Genomic DNA, 14,957 nt, shown 5'->3' with positions numbered 1-14,957 from the left:
AGCGTTCTGCCGAGTTAGCAAGCAAGCAGTGCGTGAGGTGTGAGGAGATGTTCTGTGGTTTCGACTGGATCCGTTAAGGATTCCTATTAAAAAGGGCCAGAGTTAGGAATCACTGTTTTTTTTTCACCCACGACAGCTTTAGTAAATCTTCATTTTATGCATACAAATCAGATTCAAGTGTTGAAAGATCTGTGATTAACTTTAGCTGTAACTGTTCTTGTAGCATTTGCCATTCATGTAGTTTTACTTATTTTCAACACCTTTCATACTAAATGTAACACCATTATACCATTATATAAAAGACATTTTGATAAACCTGGATGCCTTTCAGAAATTGAATACATGACAGAGAAAGCATCACAAATTTGGAATTCCAACACCAGTATTCTGTGGGGTTTTTCCCATTATTGGTAGTCAGCTGGGATTGTGGTACCATGCCATGTTAATGATGTGAAAGATACTTCTTCATACATACAAACTCTTACTTTTCACTTCATATGAAGTATCTTACTACTCATGAAAGTTCTCTGACCACAATGTTTTTGAAAAGCTTGTTGAATCTGAGTGTAATGAGTCCTTATTTTCCTGAATTTCAGCCTTGACCTGGGATATGACAGAAAAGAGAATGAATTTTATCAATGCTTTGGCTTTAGCTCTGCATTGCATGAGATCAATTTTTTTACTGCGGCCCTTTTAGCTCACAGTGGAGGAGATACATCAGCATCTTCAGAATCTTTATCAGGAAGGCTCGCTCCTCCTGCTGTGGACATGACAGTGAACATGGACTAAGTGGTACAGTCTTCTGTTGGGGTGAAAATACTGCTCTGCTGTAGCTGGGAATCACTGAATTGCATCTGTGGTAAGGAACCTCTAAATGTTGTTTGGAAGAACACTGCTCAAAACAAGGCCAGCCTGCAGTAGTTCATGTTCCAAGTATCTTTAAAGAAAGCTCAGCCCCAGGTTTTTGACAATGCAACTGCTTGATGCCATAGAGTTAGAGCTTATTTGTTGGAGACCAGTAGCAGTAGGGCTGCTGCAGGGGGAGGGATGAGCTGAGAGCTGTCCGGCCACGGCACCTGACACCCAGAGCCTCGTGGCACCTGGACAGGGAGTGACAGCAAGAGGATGTGTCGACAGCTTAGCAGTCACTGGGTGACAGACAAGTAAAAAGCGACGTCGCAGGTCACTCTCACGGTGGTTCAGGACCTAGAGTGGGAACAGGCTAGGTTAGGGGCCGATGGCTTCGAGGGCAGCCAAAACGGGGCTCCTCGGCGCAGGGGTATGAGAAGGTTAGTTAGGGCCAGTCAGAGCAGTGATACTCTAACACGGTTTTGGCTGTCTAAAATGTGAATTTGCTTCAGTTATCTTTCCCCACACAGCGTCCTCCCTTCCCCCCACACTCAGAGCGCTCCCCTCTCCTCACATCTCACCGACAGTTTTACGTAAAGGCTCTTTCCTGCCTGCCTCTGACTGACAGCCAGAAAAGTTGCCACTGCTTTTGCTTTGAAAGAACCGGCCTCGGCTCCCTACCCCATTCACCCCCTCCCAGGTCCTAAAGCGAGCGGCCGAGGCGGCGCACCCTGGGAGGGCGGTGCTGCTACCGGGCCGCGCTCCGCCGGCCAGCCGCAGCCCGCAGCAGGAGCAGCCGCAGCGGCAGCAGTAGCAGCAGCAGCATGGTGGTGCCGCCGCTGCTGCGCGCCGTCATCATGGGGCCCCCGGGCTCCGGGAAAGGCACCGTCTCCGCTCGGATTATCAAATACTTTGGCATGAAGCACCTCTCCAGCGGCGACCTGCTAAGGGACAACATGCAGAAGAAGACAGGTGGGAACAGGGACGGTCCAGAGCGGGGCTGGGGGCGGAACGGGAGGGGGAAGAGGCAGGCCGCCGTTCGCCCGGCGCCGTGCCCCTAGCCCCGCGGGAGCCGGTCCCACGCAGCCCGGCAGGAAGCTCCCGCCTGACACAGCCCCGATCCGCCGGGGCGGCCGGGGCGCACTTTTCTCCCGATCACGTCGCCCCATCCGGGAAGCCCCTCGGAGCATCTTGAAGAGGGCGTTGGTGCTCCCCAGCCCCACCTCTATGTGCCCTCCACCCCGAGACTGAGCGTTTTCACGCAGCGCTTCCTGGAGACCAGAAGTGGGCCTTGAGGTTTCAGCCGAGGATAATCCAAAAGCTGTCACTCGACATCCTCCTTGTAAGCGCGACCGGGGCCTGTCTCGGCGGTGTCGCGTTTCCCTTGCTTTGTAACACCGAATTGTTTGCTTGACTTTGTGCTTGCATAAGCATCCAGCGGTTTTTGTAGGTGTTTATGATAGTCTTTCAGCTGAAACATACTGAAAGGGAAAATGATTCAAGTTTTTAACAGACGGGGCAAGAGGAGGAGTCCTGGGCAATCAAACTTTTTCAGATCTCCATTAGATGGCTAATAGTAGAGGCTCCTAGAATTACCAGCTATTCCAAAATTAGAAGACCTTGCCCTGAACTGGCTGGCATAGTGGAAGTGGTGCGTGCCAAAAACAATGGGCAAAATTTTCAGACTGCTTACATTGTCTTATTTTACTACAATTATCTTACAACAAGTTCATCCCTTGCTTGGGTTTCAGCATGGTCTGTGTTTGTATATGAAGTTGCTTGTATTAGGCAATGATGGGAATGATATATAGTTCAAGCTTGACCTCTGGCTGTCAACGGAGATTCAACAACCCCTCTCTCCAGGGGATTTTTGCAGTCATGAAGGGTCCCCTCCTGACTTCTGCATGTGTTTTTCTTCACATTAGGGTCAAAAACCTTTTAAGAACCATTTAAGACTGCATGGGATGAAGAAGGAGTATTGCTACTAACAGCACTTCAGAGTTGCAGAGGACTGTGATACTATGGTTAGGTAGCTGGTAGTTTTGGTCTTCGAAGCTTTATGAGCATGTTCGAAGATAAAAAATTATCTGTATTATGAAATTGTTTGTTATGTGATACAATCTCTACATCTCCTTTCACACAAATTGTGTTTGTGCTGTAGGAACAATGACTTTGGCTTAGTTGATCGACTTTACTATGGCTGGTATCTACAAGTTAAACATTTGCTAGGAGTACCACCTGTGCAGTCATGTCTGATCACATGCATGCCTTTTCTGTCTGTATGATTGCACAAGCTTAAGTTTTTGTTTACAGAAGATTACAAAACTAAAATTGTTGCTGTTAATGAATTTACAGTGTAAGCAAGACATAGTGAGAGAGGAAGGCATTCCAGAAAATGAAGGAAATATGTTATTTACTAAATACTTTAGGTTCTGCACTCTTTCAGTATGTCTTGAAAGGAAGATCAAAGAGCACCAAAATAAGATGGAGGGTGTGTGAGAAGAGGAAATTATAACTGGAAGTACCCCATTGCTTGATATGAGCCAGGATCCATGAAGTAGTACAGAGAAAAGTGAAGTGTGTTAGGTGGGTTGAACACATTAAAGAATGTGAAGGAGAAATGAAAGTGTAACAAACACATTAAAACCCTGAATGTAAGGAGATATGCCAGTGGAGAGTTTAAGAGATTAAGTTTGTTCTGAATTAGCTAGTGTAGAGCTTGCAAGAATCTGCTGCAGAGTTTTTAATCCACTAATTAACCTGTATGAAGCTCTGTTTTAATTTTATTGAAAGTGACTCACTTGTTGCAGAACTGGTCTCCAAAGGACTAAGGTAAATACTGAGTACACCAAAGGATGGAGAGAGACTGATTGTCAGCTCAGGGAGCTCTGACAAGTTTAGTCAAGGCAGAGTTATGAATTTTTATTATAATAGAAAAGTCTTGCAATTCCCAGTTGTTTGGGAATTGTGTTAGACTAATTTGGGTCATTGAAATACTTAAATTAGTGATAGCTATACTGTGCCATTTTTGGCATTTGCTGTCTTGTGAAAGTGGAGTTAAACTCCCATTGAACTTAGCAGCATTCTTAGCAATTTCCAGATATTACCATGTCAAAGCTGCTTTGGAGAGTATGTATCTAATGCTAAGTAGCCTCTTGTCTGGATATTGCTAGAGGTTGTTTGCTGTGATCTGGTTAGGATGTGCCAATCTTTTTGGAGAACTATGGAACATTGATACCTGCTGTCACCTAGACAGGACAGAAACTTTAATTCCGGAGATTTCTATGCCTGTGATGGTTTCAGACCCAAGCTGAAAACAAACCAAAACAAACCTGAACAAAATAAAGACAATAAAACCTAAAGAAATCACATTCCCAACAACAGGAAGAAAACCAAACAATAAAAAGGCTGTGGTCTAGTATGTACACATTTTGTCCTAACGTATAACTACTTGGGTACAGTTGTGCCTATTTTTTAGTTCTGTAATAGTGACTTTCTAAACAACCTGAGGTTTATAGAGAGAGGCAGCATGTTTCCAACTCTGTTGGTCTAATAATAGGACCTTACAGCTTGCTGTGCTTGAAAACTCCTTGAGCCCAGAAGCTCATCTGTCTTTCCAAAGTGTGTTAGTACCATTCTCTGTTGACCTTGCCTTGTGCACATTCTTAGACCGCTGTGGCTGGAGCAATGCTGCAGAGTAAATCAGGTACGCATTGAACTATGATCAAGTACACATTGAACTAGATGTGATTTGTTCCTCTTCCCAGCCTACTTCTGCACGGTACATAGTTCAAAGTGCACTAGAATAAGAAAAGAGATCTGACTTGCTGACCTCAGAAAAGGGAGGTTGAAAAGAATAGACACTTAGTACCCAGAATGTCATCTTCATTCGAGTTTGTATTGTGCTGGAAGACACAAGCACAGGGATCTGATTCTTTTCCATATTGTGAGGATTATTTGAAGTCCAACCAAGGTGCAGTAGTGCCAGTTACTACACTAAACGGTCTTCAAACTTTTCAGAGCTGAACTGTAGGTATGAACATCCAATAAGTGAAAATTGTCCCTTTATTACTTGTTTTCTTTATAGCACCAAAGCTACTGTTTGCATTTCTTGAGGGCATCTATTGCCTTTCAGTTGCCTTGTCTAAGAATGGCCTCAGTACTACTGCACATTCAAGTGATGGGACTTGCATTCTTTGTTGCTTTCTGCTGAAAGTGGGCGTATCTTGTGTTGATAAGTCAGTCCATCCCATTTTCTCTTCTGTTTACTGTAACTAAATTGAATTGGCTGCAAGTAAAGGCTTCTGCAGACCCCCAGTGAAACCAACCTAGCTGCTATACTGGGTGACTTATATAATTGGGCAATTGTTTTATAAACACAGACCCCAGAGTCTTTGTGCCTAGGACACAAGCTAGGCAAATGAATCCAGCTATACCTGTTACTGGGATGAACTACAGCATGCTACTGTCTGTTGTGTCAGAGCATGGTTTGATATCCAGAACTGTGATGCGTGGATGGCATTATAGTGAGCCAGTGGGATAAATGCCTGGTACTAAAGGTTAGCAAGCTCTGTGGGAAAATACAAGTGTCTGCATGCTTCCATAAAGAGTTTACAGCATCTATAAACATCCTCTTGTAACTAGTAATCACAAGAATACATATCTGGTAAGCATGTCCCACTGCATGTCCTACCTTGTAAATACCAAAGATAATTCTGTTTGTAGTGAAGTCATAAGTCAATAACTAGCCACTAAACTTTCTTGATAGGAAACCTGAGGGCTGTTATCTTAATGAAGTTGAATCCTCTACTACGTTTATTCTGTTAAAGGCTCTTCTACCTCATGGCTCCTCCTGGTTGTAGTTTTTGGAACCTATGATTTCAAATACTTACTAGTAAAATTATTTGGAGGGTGTGTGGGTAGAGGTGTACTAAACACCCTGTTGCCATCCGTGGAACCACAGACCAGTCAAATCGCTCGGACACGTATTTGCATGATCAGGTTCTAAATGATGATGGGTTTTTTTTCTTTGTTTTAATTTCAGCAAGCAAACTGTCTGTCTTGTTTACAACTTTACTGTTCTGCGCTATCCTGATATTTTTTTTTTTTCTTTTCAGGCTGTTGGGCTTTTTTTCACTTGCTGGAGGTCAGAGATAGTGTAATGCGACTTCTCTTACTTTCGCAGAAGTTGGAATCCTTGCCAAGTCCTACATTGACCAAGGGCGACTTATTCCAGATGACATCATGACACGACTAATGCTGGATGAGCTAAGAGGCCTAGATCGGTACAACTGGCTATTGGATGGTAAGCTCACAGTGTATTGGGTATCACTATATATGAACAGCAAATCTGCACTGGAAAGCTTGGAGCGCTTTAGTCACTTGGGGGCAGCTACACTCCAGTAGTTATGCTGCAGTCAGAGTAGTCATAGTAACTGGGAAGTGTTTGTTGTCAGCTTGTTGTGAAACCTTCAGCAGCTAGTCTGCCCCAGTTTCTTTGGTTGTAAAATGCTTTGGGGACGTCCTGCCTTCAGAGCACTACAGGGTTGTTTAGAGTGGTTCAGCACTCCAACTAAAATTTCAAACCTGGCAATTCTTATGCTTTATTCTGCATTTAAAATATGCATTAAGAAGTTTCACATTTTTAAGCTTTTTATTGTTGAAATCCTTGAGGGTAAAACACTTCTGAAGAATGGGGCTGAAGAACAACTTAAATAGAAAGGTAGGTATGAGATGGAAGAACAAAGTTAAGTATGGAAAGCAAGCACTGCAGCAGTGCTGCATGTAATAAATCACTAAGAAAAACACTACTTGAGTGCTCTTAAAGATCTTTTTCATTTGCTCTTTAGTTCTCTAGAGTGAATTCTTCTGCAGAGTAAGCTCATTGCTTCCATGTTCACAGCAGAGAGAAAATGAATTTGCCACTGTCTTTATGAACTGAAGGGCTCTTGTTACCCCAGCCCATGGGAGCAGCACAAAGATAGGGCCTAGGCTGCATATGTGTGTTTTTGCATTCTAGTGACAACCTGTCTCAGCAGATAAAACTAAAAGGTTGTTGCTGTGGCTCTTTCTTTAGAGGGAGTGAAAAATCCACAGTGCTTGCTGTCCTTTAGTGCTTCATTGTAATTTCTTCTAGTACTGTGGTCTGTTCTGGTGGCTTGAGTCACATTATGTTCCTCCTTAATGAGGACAAAGGCTTAATTCCCGCAGTAACCTGCACAATGAAACCTAGTCAAATAAATGAAAGGGCTGCAGGTGTTCCTTTTTCTTTAGTTACAGGTCCTGTGTACACACAGTTCCAGACTTGTACATCTGGATATATAATAGTAGAGCTGGCAACCCTTTAACAGGAGGACAGTGTGGAGGCAGTGGAAGAATAAATGAATTCCTGCTATATGTTAATGTATAGCGTTCTTTAAACCTTTGGAGCAGAAATTTTGTCTGCGTTAGTATTTGTAATAAGACTTAGTGGATTGCACTAGGGATAGCTGTGGCATAGTCAGCTCTGCCGAAACAATACAGGTCTGTTGAAATATGTTAACCACAAGGTCTTTAGTATGGTAAGTGCAACTCAGAACAAACAGCTGAGACTGACCTCAGTTTAGTTAGCTGTTTGTATGCTCACTTAGGCAAATATCCATTTCCACTGCTTTGGGATAGGTTGGTGGCTTCTAGAGTCATAGCAGATGTAGCAGTTGCGGGCTGTGGGGTGTGATCTGCTTAGATTTAAGTGTTGCAAATTAGGGCACTTTTTTCAGTGTTCCTGGATTCTTCATAATTCACCACACTTTATTTTTTTTCTGTATTGAGAAAACACTGCATGCAGCAAATCCCGGTTCAGTTTGAGTGAAATGCTGTTGTAAAGGCACTTTAATTTGTTGAAGTTTCTCAGTAGTAAGTCCCAAAGCAAACGCATTTTTCAGCTGCATAACTAAGATGTGTGGTGGCTGACTAGCTTGTCAGCAGTAAGAAAGAACAGCAGTGTTGGAGCCCTGGGACTCCCTCTGCTCTTAATATTTAGAAGTTCTTCCATGAGCTACTGTGAACTTAAGAGAAACAGGATGAGGGCAGTTGATGACTATGATGCAAACCAGGTGCATTAGACATAATGCACAAGCAAGAGCTTGCTTTCAGTTAATAAACCCTTTGGTGATGTGGACAAGACACAGTAGTCTTAGTACCATGAAATACTTACGTTGTGTTATAAGACTAGTTCTTGGCTGGTTCCTTACTCCGGCAACAGGCTTGTCTTGGGTTCAGCTAGGACAGGGTTAATTTCTTTCACAAGAAGCTGGGAGGGGTCACGCCCAGGACAGCAGCAGAGCCAGACAGTGGGGTATTCAGTAAGTCATGCCTGCTATAGAAGAGGGATGTGTGGCATGGGTGCTGGGTTTTTTGGTCTGGGTGTCTGGTGAGAATGTTGCATTCTAAGTTACTAGTTGTTAGATACTAGTCCTTTGTGCTTTGCATTGTTCTATTAAACTCCCTTATCTCAACCCATAGGGTTTTCCATTTTGTTCCCAATTCCTCCTTCCCATCCTACAAGAGGAGGGTCTGAGCAGCTGCTCTGCTGCAGATGGGCCTGAAACCACCAACCAGCGTTATGCAAGGATTTTTCTTGTTTGTTCCTACCAATACTCGTCCCTGTGGAGGAGTTTACTTGTGTAGTATGATGAAAAGTTACTGAAGAACACGAGACTGTACAAGAACTTTTTGATTCTATGGTGCAATAGTATGTTCTTCAGTAACTTTGACCAGCTGACATTTTTTGGTCACTTTTTCATTTGAAATTCTTTATGCAGACCTTGATTTTTCTTCCCCTATTCCTTCTTAAGTTCCATGAGCTCCTCTAGTAGTAACATGTGCCTTTGAAGGCACGCTACCCAGACGCATGGAGTTCATGGGGCAAAACGTGGTGTCTTTGAAGCACAGGCTAATTCCTGTTCAGCTTGAGTGTTATCAAAGTCAGTCTTCCGTGAGAATATTTTGATACACTAGACTTTCTGGAACTCTTTCTAAACCTACTTAGTTATGAAAAAACTAATCCTGGGCTGCCTCAGGTAGATATATTTGGCTTACTGCAACTGAATAAAATAGATTTGTAATGGTCACCTCCTTAAGCAAGACTTACACAGCTGTGGAAACAGGAGTTGTCACAAGTGTTTCAAGGTTGCTTCACACCTGAGTGAACTGCCTGTAGCTTTTCTTGTTCAGAATGATTTTATTCAATACAGTGGTATGTAGTATGTAGGATTATGGTGTCTTTTTGCATTTGTTATACTTTTGAGAAGATGATTAACTGAAATTAAATAGAAGCTGGGAGGTATTTAGCAAGTTAAGTGCCATGACTCACTGAAAAATACTGAAAAAACTCTAACAGTATGATGATGCCTTTTTTTTTGTCTGTCTGATAATTATTTTCTCTAATGACTGAATCCATGTAATTCTCACTATTACTCTACCTTTGGATTTTTATGGAGTTGTTTCCTCTGAAAAGGTTTCCCACGAACAGTTGCTCAGGCAAAAGCCCTGGATAAAGAATGTCAAATAGACACTGTGATTGACCTAGATGTGCCATTTGAGACCATAAAATATCGGCTTACAGCACGCTGGATCCACCCTGCTAGTGGCAGAGTTTACAATCTTGAATTCAGCCCTCCCAAAGTGCAGGTAAGCAATACATGTTGATGTTGGCACTAAAGAAACGTTGCATTGCATTTGGTAATTGCGGTAAAATATTCTTCTGCTGCAAGTAATAGCTCAGAAGAAAAAGGTGCGTTTCATCTCTTAGGAGCACAGAAACTTTATGGTAGTACCTTAGCCCTGAAGGTATGCTAGTGACTGGTAAAATCTCAAGCTGATAGACAAGGTGTTTCTCCCCTGCAGAACGAAACACCGTGTATTTCTGTGAGCTGTTGTTAAAGCTGTTCACTAATCTGAAATACTCTTTTTTGCACACTAACTTAGGAGCTGGGCATGTTCTTGGCCTGTTCTGCATGTTTGCAGCCTGTAGCGTCCAAAACAGTTTCCTTTCCCTTCCTTTTGAGGATTCATTCTTTGTATCTAGGATGCAACTGAATCTTCAGTTAGAGGAATCTACTTAATGCCTTTCCTCTGTTAACAAGGATGGGCATTTTCAAGGGAGCAGTTATATTGCAAAATTAGATGTGGAACCTTACTGGTCAGGGAAGCTTCTCAAAAGATTAAAGAAGTTAAGGCTTCAGATATCCTAAAGAGGAATATTGAACCTAAGAATAATTATTGTACATTGCTACCTTAAGGTTTTTGAGAAACTTGTGTTAGCAACTTCAGAAGCTGTATTTCATCCTTAGATTTAAATAACTTTCCTGTTGTGGTGTCACATTTCACTTGGAAGTTCAATTAAGTAACGTCGGGAGCACAGGAAGCCTTTATAGTTTTCAGATTTCAGTGCTGCAGGAAAAGCAGCCAGCTGAAATAGCAGGTAAGCACTGGAAGTGAACAATGGAAACAGTACCTTTGTAGCATTTAAAATGTGGTGGTTTAAGTCATTGTGATTTTTAATTGCAGAAAACTATAGGCAAGCTCCAACAGGGAATTATCAGACCTGCCAGAGTAGGCTTCAGCTGCAACAGCTGTACTTTTAGGAACACTCCACTTTACCTTCCACTAATTAGCAGGCACATCACAACACAGGAGATTGTGGTATTTACAGGAAACCATGGAATGGAGCTGAAATACAGTTATCTCTGTTATCTAATAGACCTGCAAAATGTTTTCTTACTCAACAGAACCAAAATATTATGGCCTTATAATTAATGCAAGGCTGAAGGCTTAATATTTGATATGTACAATGAAGGCATTAGTAAGGCTGCCTGCACAGATCTTAGAAAGAAACACTTCAGTGTTTTAAATGATTGTATTACATAAATAAGATAAATTTTACCATATAAATCCATCTCTACTATGATACAGATGTTATGGAACAGATTTTCTTCACACCTCCATGAATAGAGAAATTTATTGAATGGCTGCCAGCTGTGCCTAAACCACAATATAACTCTTCTGTTTTGTGACTTAAAGAGCCATTAAGCCCTCTCCCTGTTTTGGCATTGTCAAAGGTCCACGGGTCCAGCTGGTCTCTTGCTTGTTCTCTGTTAAGCAGGAACATATTACCAACAATGTTATTTTCCTTCATATGTGAAGATTCTGCCTATGTATTTCCCATATTCAATAAATGTTCCAGAGGAGAAATTAGTCACTGTGCTATGACCTGATGCTCATTGCCAATACTGAGAAAATACTTAAAACCAATGCACTGTTTTACTGGAAAGTCAACATATCAGATATGGGCAGGAGCCTTTGTGAGCAGAAAGCTGCACCTTAACTGGAAAGTGATCATATTTAAATAGAAAAATGCATAAAACATACTTAAACAGGAATGAGAAATATACACCAGTGTTTGCTTTTACCCATGATTAAGGGCATTGATGATATTACTGGAGAGCCACTTGTTCAGCGTGAGGATGATAAGCCAGAGACGGTTACCAAGAGGCTGCAGGCTTACGATGCTCTAACAAAACCTGTTCTGGAATATTATCGGTAAGTGGTAAAACCTGTTCTTCCACGTCCACAGAGACACTGTACAATGGGGTACAAGTAGCAGTGTGTCTTTCGTCAATTCAAGAAATCAACACAGTAAAATGAGTATGTTTTCCAGAGCTGCATGAAAGCTCTTCAGGGGGCTGCTTAGCAAAAGAGCCTTTCACTGCAGCCATATTTAGCTTTACAAAGGGTCCTATGCATCATTCGATCCATTCTAATACTGCTCTGAGCAACATGGCTCTGATTAGTAAGGTGACAGATTTAACATTATTTTCTCTTCTGGATGTCTAAGTAGCAGCCCTCCTAACAAGGGCAAATAGAAACAAACAGAAATCATATAGGAGTAGAAACAAAAGCTCTTAGTGAGGATTTAAAAGCAGGTGTTCTAAGAACTGGACGGTGACAGGCACAGCTAGCGAGACTCTTTAGGAATAAGGAGCTATTTGAGAATACTGCCATTTGTACTGTGGAATGAGAAATTGTTTCTTTTAAGAGCCAAAATTATACACAAAGCTTTTCTTCACGTAAAAATGCAAACAACATGTTGTTAATGTATAGGTAACACCAGGTTTCTATGTTGAGCTTTGTTGTCTTACCTTGCTTAGACAGAGAAGTCAGATTCAGTTTGACAACATCCTGAAGTGACTGTCCTTTCCTCTGTCCCATATCCAGCATTCTTCATTGTGCTCTACTAAACTGCTGTGCAAAAGACTAGACACTTCATATTGTGGTAGTTAAGTTCTAAAGGAGCTTTTCTGGGTTGTCAATGATTTTCTGACTTCGGTAGCTTTCTGAAATGAAAATGCCTCAGAGTACCACTGTAAGACACAGGCCTAAGCTGTTGTAAGATACCTTACAGATAAAACTAGCTACTCTAAGTAATTTAGAGTAACTTTTTTTGTGCCTGATTCTCTTGCTTGTCCCAATGTGCTTTCATCCCTCAAGTGTAACTTTACATCGACTGGGTTAGTCATAGCTGTTTGGATGACTGATGTATAGCATGTGCTACATGACTGCATTGTTTCTTATTTTTTCCCTTCATAGTTTGTTACTAGCACTCTGTGGACAGCTGTCAGTTTTCTGATTGTGGCAATAGCTCTCTGAGGAACACAGCATTGCATGCCCAGCTTCCATTCCCAATGTTATGGTGGGTCTTGGTGTGAAATCATGCACATTCCCACACTCTTGTCAGGGCAATCTTAATGTGAGCTGGAGCTCTTTGAACAATTAAACAATTTGACTTCTGTAATGCTGTCTTCTTTTTCCTCCTTAGGGAAAAAGGATTATTGAAATCCTTCTCTGGAACAGAAACCAATAAGATCTGGCCACATATCTACGCGTTCCTCCAAACCAAGTTGCCAGATATAAGCCAGGAAGATGTTGCCCCTCCCAGGTGAAAATAGGTCTAACTTCCCCTCATCTGTCATAGCTCACAACTGAGATTCTGCAATCAAGGGTTTCTCTAAGCAGTCTACCAGGCTGATCAGTAATTAAAGTCTAATGCTGTCCTTAACTTACATTATGATAAAATTTTACTGCCTGTGATTCTCACTTTAATGCTGTATTTTTAAAATATTAAACATACCTGATTTTTATAATATAGTAACTGGCATAAGAACAGGTACTCTTGTGTCACTTATTCAGAAAATAGTTATGTCTGCAGATACTGACTGCAAAGCATGTTCAGTGATTTACTCAAGAAACACTGTGCAAAGCAATAATGACATGAAAGCATGTTTCTTGAATGTGTGATCGGAGGATCACAGAATATATCCAGTTGGAAGAGACATCAAAGATCATCCAGTCCAACCCTCAACCCTATGCTGAAGGGTCAACACTAAACCATGTCTTTAAGCACCAGGTCCACACTCTGAACACCCCCAGGGATGGTGACTTCACCATTGCCCTGAGCAGACCATTCCAATGTTTGAGAACCTTTTCAGTGAAGAAATATTTCCTAATATTTCTCTCCTGGTGCAGTTTGTAACTAGCTCCTCTAGTCCTGTCACTTCTCATCAAGAAGAGACTGGGCTGGCCCCCTCCTCGCTCCAACCTCCTTTCAGGTAGGTGTAGAGAGCATTAAGGTCTCCAGAGCCTCAGCCTCCTCTTCTCCAGACTGAACCACCCCAGCTCCCTCAGATGCTCCTCATAGGCCATGTGCTCCCAGGCCCATCACAAGCCTCAGTGTCCTTCTCTGGATGTGCTCCAGCACCTCAATATCCTTCCTATAGTGCAGGCCCCAGAATTAAACATAATACTCGAGGTGTGGCCTCATCAGTGCTGAGCACAGGGCCATGATCACCTCCCTGTTCCTGTTGGCCACAGTGTTTCTAAAACAAGCCAGGATGCCACTGGCTTTCTTGGCCACCTGGGCACACTGCTAACTCATGTTCAACTGACTGTCAAACAATACCCCCAGGTCCCTCTTCAAGTTGTAGCTTTCCAAACACACATCCCAAGCCTGTAACTTACGATACAGCTGTTGTGACCCAGGTGCAGGACTTGGCACCTGGCCTTGTAGCTTCATACAATTAGCCTTGGCCCCTCGGCCTAAGCTGTCCGTTGTAAAGCTTCCCCTTAGTTGGGGCCAGCCAGAAAATGTGAGGAACCATTCTGCAAAAGGCTATTTCAGACCAGAACTGGCATGTGTATAGGCTGGTATCAGGGAAGACAGTCACCTTTGGTAGGCTTAAGTGACCCTTAACATTTGCTTGGACAATTTGCCTTATTACTACATTTATATTTCAGCCCTCAGAGCAGCTATCTTGCAGGCATGAGAAATGGTGTTTCAATGATTTGTAACACATTTGGTAAAGCCTCTGTGCAGAATACTAAACAGATTGTCATCTGGTAAACCTCAAGTTAGATGATCTTGACAGTAAATGTGTCTTTTCTACTATGCTTGTAAAAACAACTTCTCATTGATGCCAGTGCCACCATTTCCAATGGTCAAACTAACTTTCTTGTATTATTGTAGCAAGCTTTCTGGCAGCAATTGGACTGGTTCTCATGAGTTCATACTACTATTTCATGTCTCTTGACCAGCTGTTGTATTTATTTACTCACTAGATAGCTGCAATTACAAACCTTCACAGGCCACACTTTTTAATAGTCCAGACATTGCTATTTTTCAGTGAACTCTCCTAGCCAGCCATTTTTTTATGCTCACCAGATTGAGAGTTTCAAGGAGTCAGCAAAACCCAAGGTACAAACAGCTCTCTCTGGCCGAGAAGTAGCTGTGTCCTGCTAATGCAGGTCCCAACTTCCTTTTGCAGTAACTGTAACTAACTACAGAACAGTGGTGATGACAGCTTGAAATACATTTGCACACCTAGCCTTACCATTATCAATATTGAGACATGTGAGTCTAATGACTCAAATGTAAAATTTGTAAAGCTTTCCCAGTACATATTCCCACACCATCCCGTTTTAGCCCGTGAGAAACTTTAGCTTTCAGTATACCACAGATTTCTAGATTCATGTGGCTCTACTGCTAATGGTAGTAATTGCAGATCACTTGCTAT

General features: G+C 42.2%; 1 protein-coding gene across 1 annotated transcript; it reads left to right on the top strand.

The window, feature by feature from the left end:
* The first annotated feature begins 1,673 nt into the window (after positions 1-1,673).
* AK3 (adenylate kinase 3) lies at positions 1,674-13,015 on the top strand. Its single transcript, XM_054397315.1, has 5 exons — positions 1,674-1,821; positions 6,035-6,154; positions 9,347-9,519; positions 11,312-11,430; positions 12,707-13,015. The coding sequence occupies exons 1-5, from the start codon at positions 1,674-1,676 to the stop codon at positions 12,828-12,830; spliced, it is 684 nt and encodes a 227-aa protein (XP_054253290.1). The 3' UTR covers positions 12,831-13,015.
* The last annotated feature ends 1,942 nt before the right edge of the window (positions 13,016-14,957 follow it).

The sequence above is a fragment of the Indicator indicator genome, chromosome Z, assembly GCF_027791375.1.
Source record: "Indicator indicator isolate 239-I01 chromosome Z, UM_Iind_1.1, whole genome shotgun sequence".
NCBI lineage: Eukaryota > Metazoa > Chordata > Aves > Piciformes > Indicatoridae > Indicator > Indicator indicator.
This window is presented reverse-complemented; position numbering and strand designations above follow the sequence as displayed.